At 39.3% G+C, this 9,004-nt stretch overlaps 1 protein-coding gene across 3 annotated transcripts in view; it reads left to right on the top strand.

Annotated features, from left to right (window-relative positions):
- RPRD2 (regulation of nuclear pre-mRNA domain containing 2) overlaps positions 1 to 9,004 on the top strand; it is a 127,728-nt gene that overhangs the window by 58,130 nt on the left and 60,594 nt on the right. For all 3 annotated transcript variants that reach the window (XM_011973620.1, XM_011973619.1, XM_011973618.1), the window contains exon 2: positions 3,766 to 3,895. In XM_011973620.1, the coding sequence (XP_011829010.1) occupies positions 3,766 to 3,895 (130 nt within the window). The remainder of the gene's footprint in view (positions 1 to 3,765; positions 3,896 to 9,004) is intronic.

The following is a 9,004-nucleotide window of genomic DNA, read 5'->3' as shown; positions in this document are numbered from 1 at the left end:
CCAGCTACTTGGGAGGCTGAGGCAGGAGAATCGCTTGAACCCAGGAGGCAGAGGTTGCAGTGAGCCGAGATCGTGCCATTGCACTCCAGCCTGGTCAACAAGAGCGAAACTCCATCTCAAAAAGAAAAAAAAAAAAAACATTAGCCAGACATGGTGGCATGTGCCTGTAGTCCCAGCTACTTGGGAGGCTGAGGTGGGAGGATCACTTGAACCCAGGAGGCAGAGGTTTCAGTGAGCCAAGATTGTGACTGCATTCCAGCCTGGGTGACAGAAAAAAAAAATTAAAATCAAGCTCAGGGTGCCTCGGAGACTTTGAAGTGGATGTGTACATTGACTGGTAAAGGGAAATCCAGGCTTGATACCTACAAACATAGGAGCCATTGATACATTGGTTGAAGTAGTTAAAGCAACTAGAAAGAGGTGATTATGCTGATAGCATTCCATTTGCTGTGCATTAAGCCCTATCTTAATTGTTTTACATATATTGTTTTATTTAGTTCTTCTAACAATCCTGTGAGGTTGTCATTTTACAAAGGAAAGCAACATAGAGAAGAGTTAAGTAATGTAAAAGACTCCAAAGCTAACAAGTGACAGAGCCAGAAATGGAAAAGATTGACTTAAAGCCTGAAATCTTAAAACACTATGCTATGAGTAGAGAAGAGTGCTCAGGAGAGAATCCTGGAGAACATCAACATTTAAATAAGGATGATCACAGCCAGACTGGCTACCTGTACATGATTCTAGAGGAGGACCCGGAGAGGTAGGATGAAAACCAGGAGAGTGGTTAAGACAGAAGCCAAAGGAGAAAGTACTGTGACAGATTATCTGTGTGCCAAAGCTACAAAGAAATAACATAAAAAAAAAATCTCCATTGGGTTTAGTAAATTTAATTTATTAGTAACCTTGAAAATTGGCATTTGAGTGAACTATTGGCAACATAAATGAGATAACATAATTTATAAAAAGCTCTTAGCATGGTAGATTGCATATTTTTTAAGTGCAATAAAAGAGTGGCTCCTATAATTATGGAGTTAATGGGAGTTAAAAGTGTAGACAGTGAGCATACAAAACTCTTTCAGACTCTTCACACTAAAAGGTCTTAACTAACATTAGGCAAGGAAGGAAAGGCTGGGGTAACCTAAGGTGGTCGCAAGAAAACTTTAAGGAGAGACGTGTATATACCTATGTTGAGAGACAGCCTGAAGGAATACAATGTAAATATATAAATACAAATAAGAGGTCGGGTGCGGTGGCTCATGCCTGTAATTCCAGCACTTTGGGAGGCCAAGGTGGGTGGATTACCTGAGGTCAGGATTTCAAGACCAGCCTGCCAACATAGTGAAACTCCATCTCTACTAAAAATACAAAAAAATTAGCTGGGCATGGTGGCAGGAGCCTGTAATCCCACTTACTTCAGGAGGCTAAGGCAGGAGAATAGCTTGAACCCGCGAGGTGGAGGTTGCAGTGAGCCAGGATTGTGCCATTGCACTCTAGCCTGGGCGACAAGAGTGAAACTCTGTCTCAAAAATAAGAATAATAATAATAATTAATAAATATAAATAAGAATCAAACTAAAATACAAGAAGCAAGGATAAGCCAGGCGCAGTAGTTCATGCCTGTAATCCCAGGAATTTGGGAGGCTGAGGTGGGCAGATTGCTTGAGCTCAGGAGTACAGGACCGGCCTGGGCAACATGACAAACCCTTGTCTCTACTAAAAATACAAAAGAAATTAGCCAGGCATGGTGGCATGCCTTAAGTCCCAGCTTCTCGAGTGACTTGAGGTGGGAGAATCACCTGAGCCCGGGGAGGCTGCAGTGAACTGTGATCGCACCACTGCACCCCAGCCTAGGTGGCAGGAGTGAGACCCTGTCTCCAAATAAAAAACACAAAAAAAGAAGCAAGCATGGTTAATGTAGTATAATGTGCTCAAGGTGTGAATAGAGTCTAGGAAACAGTACATAGTGGAAGGATTACTCTTTAATAGGAGTAATGCTTTTTACTAGGTAAATTGATCTAGGTAAGTTTAAATGTGGATACATTTTTTTTTGACAAGATAATTTCCATCTAATGACTTTTGCCTTCTCTGTGGAACACCATATAAGCTTATCTCCTGAGAGTGAGAAGTGATGTGGTAAAGATTCGGGCCTGACAAGTGGTTAAAATTCGAAATACTTCTTTGAGAGAGGATGCTGACTAAGCACATGTGGAAGGTCCAGGTGAAGAAGGAGACTTTTAATTTGTATGATTTAAATTTTTTTTGTTCGATTTTTCTTCAGCAGAATCCAGCAGCAGAAATAAAGGTGCAGTAAATGCAGTTAGATTGATCCAAATTTGGGATTTGATTAAGTACATGAGATAGAAGGCTAAATTAGAGAGGAGACGGACAAGAGTATGAGGGTTTTAATAAAATATTGGTTTAAATAATGGACAAAGACTCTGGAATTGGTGAAGAATTGAGTACTAAGAAGAGAATGTAGAATTAGAGAAAATAAAAAGCTGAGATCTTGATGAAATTAAAGAACAAGTATAATAGGAGTGGGAGATTGTGATCAGAGGAGGAGATTTTTAAATGTGCAAAGGAGTGGTTCTTGAAGGTCACTGAATATGAGGTCAAGGAACCGAGACAAGAAAACATGGTAGATCATCCATTTAGACGTTGAAATTACCCAGCATAATAATGAAACTTAAGGTGACTTTGCTCAGGGTTCCAGATAGTACATTGATTGGGCCTTGTCGTGAGCCATTGACAAACTTAACCAACTGGGCGCGGTCGCTCACACCTGTAATCCCAGCACTTTGGGAAGGCCAAAGCGGGCAGATCACCTGAAGTCAGGAGTTTGAGATCAGCCTGGCCAACATGGTAAAACCCCATCTCTACTAAAAATACAAAAAAATTAGCTGGGCATGGTGGCACACACCTGTAGTCCTAGCTACTTGGGAGGATGAGACAGGAGAATTGCTTGAGCCCAGGAGGCAGAGGTTGCAGTGAGCTGAGATTGCACCACTTCACTTCAGCCTGGACGACAGAGTGAGACTCCATCTCAAAAAAAAAAAAGAAAAAAAGAAAAAGAAAAGCTTAACCTAGATGCGTACATAGGATCGTATTATTTTGCAGGACATTTGTCTAGTGATGAAAGCAGCAGCAGAGCCTCCCTCCAGTAGATGGGAAGACTAAGATGTATCTGAGTAGTATCTGGATTGGTTGATGGGGAGGAGGGTCTATCTATAATAAATGTTAAGCAATTTGCTTAAGGTCACAAGAATTTGATTACAAAGCCCATGCTCTTTCTACTAACCTTGGTATTTCCGCAACAAGTTGAGCATGTTCAGCTCATTTTTTTTTTTTTTTTTTGTCTTCCCAGATGTTTGAGACTTAATTTTGTTTTATTTTAGCTTCTCCAGAGTTACTGGGTCTTTTTTTTAGTGCCAAACATCTACAAAGTGAGGGAGAAATCTCCTTGAGGAGTACCTTGAACAGAATCTTAACCTGAAGTAGTCAGGGTTTTTAGTATGTTTGGTAAACTGATCCCTTAGTTCATTTGCTAGTTTATCCATCCATCCTTCCTCCCTTCCATCCATTAGTTCATTTGTCAGTTTATCCATCCATCCTTCCTCCCTTCCATCCATGTAATTACATTCATCTTTTTATATCTATGTAAGAAAAAAAATACCAGTTATAGTTTGAGAACACTGTATTTGGAATAAGTTGAAATAACTGTAAATTGACTCATTTGGTTTTATTTATTGTCTTTTGTCATCTCTAGCTGCATATCCCCACCGTTTGAATCTCTTTTACCTTGCCAATGATGTCATACAGAACTGTAAAAGGAAAAATGCAATCATATTCCGTGAATCATTTGCTGATGTACTTCCTGAAGCAGCTGCTCTAGTGAAGTAAGTAAATCTTTGTTGCTCTATGGGATCTAAACTTAGACAATTTAGAATTTTAGTTTCTTTACCCGTTAAGAACTGTAATAGTTGGACATGCTTGAAGATTGAAGGATAATTTGCCTAAATGGTTGATTATTACTTTCTTGTTAACACACGTCTTTCTTTCTCTTTCTTTCTCTTTCTCTTTCTTTCTCTTTCTCTCTCCTCTCCTCTCCTCTCCTCTCCTCTTTTTCTCTTTTCTCTTTTCTCTTTTGTTTTTGAAACAGTCTCGCTCTGTCACCCAGGCTGGAGTGCAGTGGTGCAATCTCAGCTCACTGCAGCCTCCGCCTCCTGGGTTCAAGCAATTCTCCTGCCTCAGCCTCCCAAGTAGCTGGGACTACAGGTGCGTGCTACCATGCCCAGCTAATTTTTTGTATTTTTAGTAGAGATGGGGTTTCACCATGTTAGCCAGGATGGTCTTAATCTCCTGACCTCGTGATCCACCCGCTTCGGCCTCCCAAAGTGCTGGGATTACAGACGTGAGCCACCATGCCCAGCCATATTTTTCTTTTAAAAACTCTTTCTTCTGTTTTCAGAAGCTGGTCTCCTGTTTATCCTTACTTGACCATGTATGTCTCCTGGTGATAAGCTCTGAATGTGCTTCCTTCTAACTACTGTGTCTGTTTTGTTTAACACATTTCATTTCTTCTGAGTCTTACTGAAATTTTTTTCCCTCCATGAAATCTGTAAAGAGAAATGGAAATTATTTCCCAACGTCATACTCGCAACTCAATATTGATTTAAGTTCATTTTTAGCGGTAGTTGGATCCAGCACTTCCCACAGTGTATTCCTATGAAATGATCAGAGAAAGAAGGGTTTTGTGCTCAAATAAGTTTAGAAAATGATCCATACTACTTTTCCTTTCCTGAAGATTCAAAGTTCACATTACCATATCAATAATTTGATTTCTTTTTGGGGCTTTACAATGCTAATTTCAAAACAGCATTTCCTGGCTGAGCACGGTGGCTCACGCCTGTAATCCCAGCACTTTGGGAGGCCAAGATGGGCAGATCACAAGGTCAGAAGATCAAGACCATCCTGGCTAACACGGTGAAACCCCATCTCTACTAAAAAATACAAAAAAATTAGCCGGGCATGGTGGCGGGCACCTGTAGTCCCAGCTACTTGGGAGACTGAGGCAGGAGAATGGCATGAACCTGAGAGGCAGAGCTTGCAGTGAGCCCAGATTGTGCCACTGCACTCCAGCCTGGGCGACAGAGTGAGACTCCATCTCAAAAACAAAACAAAACAAAAACACAGCATTTCCTAAACTCTGACCATGGGCCCTTCTTTTTGAATGCCTATTAAACATCCCCACATTCGGGGAAAATTCTGGTGTATATACAGTACAAGCTTATATCTCATCTTATTTTTGCCCTGTATTAATAGTGTGTTCTTTGTGTTGCATCTGTATTTGTAAATTGTTTTCTACAAGAGACACACATAGTTACAGGATAAACAATATATGTAACAATATATAAACAATTATATAGAACAACCATAATAGCTAAATGCTTCCTCAGATTATGTATTTATTATCATTGACCCATTTGTTAGTATTAACCCAGTCAGAACTGAGTGATCTTGTGAAACTATGGAATATATTGAAAATAAGAAATAAAACAAAAGAACTGACTGATCCCTCTTCCTTCCTTAGGATTGTTAACTTGAAATGTCTACCTTGCTATTAGAAAAGATTAAAATATGGTACTACTTGAATGTACTAAGTAAACAAGTACATAAAATAATAACACCTACCATTTGTTGGATATTTATAATTGACTAAATATTATACAGAGTGCTTTATCATTTAATTTTGAGAACAACTATACCGTGGGCACTATTGTTACACTAATTTTTTCTTTTTTTGAGATGGAGTTTCCCTCTTGTTGTCCAGGCTGGAATGCTATGGCACAATCTCGGCTTACTGCAACCTCTGCCTCCTAGGTTCAAGCAGTTAGGCAATTCTCCTGCCTCAGCCTCCCGAGTAGCTGGGATTACAGGCATGCGCCACCATGCCCAACTAATTTTGTATTTTTAGTAGAGATGGGGTTTCTCCATGTTGCTCAGACTGGTCTCGAACTCCTGACCTCAGATGATTTGCCTGCCTCAGCCTTCCAAAGTGCTGGGATTACAGGAGTGAGCCACCGCATCTGGTCTCGTTACTCTAATTTTAAAGAAGAAGAAACTGTGACTTCGAGAGGTTAGGTAAATTGCCTAATCTCTAAGAGCTACCTGGAGGCAGAGAGCCAGATTCCCACTTCAGGCTATCTAAATCCAAAGCCCATGTTCTTTGCCACTTAACCACTAATCCATGCTGCCTCTTTATATATAAAACCCAGTATAATTGTGAATAAGAACAACAATACACTAGAGTTTCTGCTATAAATATCACTGTAATATCTGTAACTTAGCCTAGTGTTTCCTAGACTTGAATTTCATGACCTATTTCATGGATTAATATATAGTCGTCAACCTTTTTTTTTTTTTTACCATGTAAAGATATGTTTAAAAACAACTACTTTGTGTGTTACTACCATTATTTCATGGAAAAAAGTGAGAAGGACATAATCTCGGAATAAAGTACGGTTCTTAAATTAAAACCTTAAGCCCCCAAGAATGTTTTAACTCAATGAAACATGTCTTCAGAAACCTGTAGTAAACATCATATGTAATGATGAAACAAAGCATTCCAAGACAGAAGTCCTCCATTATCATTACTGTTGATCATTATGCTGGAGGTTCCATTTATTTAGAAATGAGTGAATGAATAAATAGGTCAAGTGCAGTGACTCATGCCTATAACCCCAGCACTTTGGGAGGTCGAGGCAGGCAGATCACTTGAGGTCAGGAGTTCAAGACCAGCCTGGCTAACACGGTGAAACCCCATCTGTAGTAAAAGTACAAAAAGTAGCTGGGTGTGGTGGTGCATACCTGTAATCCCAGCTACTCGGGAGGCTGAGGCACAAGAATTGCTTGAACCTGGGAGGCGGAGGTTGCAGTGAGTTGAGATCGTGCCTCTGCCCTCTAGCTTGGGCGACAGAGCAAGACCCCATCTCAAGAAAAAGAGAAAAGGAGTGAATGAATAAACAAAATGCATTTAGAAGAGACAGAATTGTCATTACTTGCAGGTAATATAATTATCTACATCAGGTGGGCTGGGCACCCCTTTTCTATAAAGGGTCGATAGTTAAGTAGTTTAGGCTTTTTGAGCCATAGTATCTCTGTCACAGCTCCTTAACAATGCCATTCTAGCATGAAAGCACCAAACAATACAGAAACAAATGGGTATGGCTATGTTCCAATAAGAATAGGCAGCAGGCCAGATTTGGTCTGAGGTCCATAATTTGCCAACCCTTAGCCTACACAGAAAGTCATGGTGATCAACTAATAACTCAGCTAAATAGCCAGATTCAAGTTGAACATATAAAATCAGTAGCTTTCCTATGTATGCCAGCAGCAACTTATTTTAAACTGTAATTAGGAAGAAAGATTTATTTTGCAAGACAAAAAATAAAAGAAAAACCCCACCCAAGAATAAATATAAGAAGTATGTAAGGCTTTTATAAAGAAAATTTTAAAAATTTAAAGGATATTAAAGAAGATCTGGATAAATGAAGATATATATATATGTATGTGTGTATATATATGTATATCTACATATATATGGGGTTTTTTGAAGGAAAAGATTTGGTATTAAAAATACATTTCTTTCCTAATATGTAATTTATACTCTGTAATCCCAATCAAAATCTCAATAGGATTTCCTGTGGAAGGATAAATATCCAAGGTAATTTTTTTTTTAAGAATAGTAAGGTTAAAATTCCCTACCAGTTATAAAATATATCTTAAAACAATAAACAGGAATGGAAGATTGTATTAGTGAAACAGAATACACTCTTGCTTATAAATAAGTTAATTATAAATTATATGGTAAATCAGAGGATATTAAAATAAGAGCTTAATGCCAGGTATGATGGTTCTCATACCTGTAATCCTTGCACTTTTAGGAGGCTGAGGTGGGAGGATCACTTGAAGCCAGGAGTTTGAGACCAGCCTGGGCAACATAGCGAGACCCTGTCTCTACAAAAAAATTAAAAATTAGCCAGGTGTGTTGGCATGTGCCTGTAGTCCTAGCTACCAGGAGGCCAAGGCAAGAGGATCTCTTGAGTCCAGGAGTTCAAGACTGAAGTGAATTATAGTCATACCATGGCACTCCACACTCTGGCCTGGATGACAGAGCAAGACGCTATCTCTGAAATAAACAAATAAAGGACTTAAGTATTCCTTAAACAGCCCCATCCTGACCACCACTTCCCCTTTTAAAACTCACGCCTGTAATCCTAGCACTTTGGGAGGCCAGGGAGGGTAGATCACAAGGTCAGGAGATCGAGACCATCATTCCTGGCTAACACGGTGAAACCCTGTCTCTACTAAAAATACAAAAAAAAAAAAAATTAACCGGGCGTGGTGGCGGGTACCTGTAGTCCTAGCTAGCTGGGAGGCTGAGGCAGGAGAATGGCATGAACTCGGGAAGCGGAGCTTGCAGTGAGCCGAGATCATGCCACTACACTCCAGCCTGGGTGACAGAGCGAGACTCTGTCTCAAAAAATAATAATAATGAATAAATAAAATAAAATAAAATAAAGCTCTTATTCACAATTCAACTATAAACTGATTTCTTTTCTGAATTTTTTTGTCTTAACTTAAGGCTGTTTTGAGTCCTTTAATTCAAGGAGGGCAAATGTCTAGAAGTTCCTGGCAGGTAATACAGATGAGTAAAGTAGGTTGAGTATGAGAAAAAATCCACTTAAGAGGGACAGCAGTTACTCAGTCCTTGGCTAATGGCCATGAAGAAATGTGAGCCCAACATTAACATACGCTGCCAAACTTTTCTCACTTTTAAACTAGGACAGAAATTTGGATTTTTATATGTGTGACATTGTCAGATTTAAAAAATAATATTGCTGACAAAACACATTTGGTGATCATATTGCACCATGGGCAACTTATTAGGGACATTAATTTTATTCCTTGAGTCCCTTTAAGGTGTTTATTGATTTCACTTGATT

The sequence above is a fragment of the Mandrillus leucophaeus genome, unplaced genomic scaffold (genome assembly GCF_000951045.1).
Source record: "Mandrillus leucophaeus isolate KB7577 unplaced genomic scaffold, Mleu.le_1.0 Scaffold139, whole genome shotgun sequence".
Lineage (NCBI taxonomy): Eukaryota > Metazoa > Chordata > Mammalia > Primates > Cercopithecidae > Mandrillus > Mandrillus leucophaeus.
This window is presented reverse-complemented; position numbering and strand designations above follow the sequence as displayed.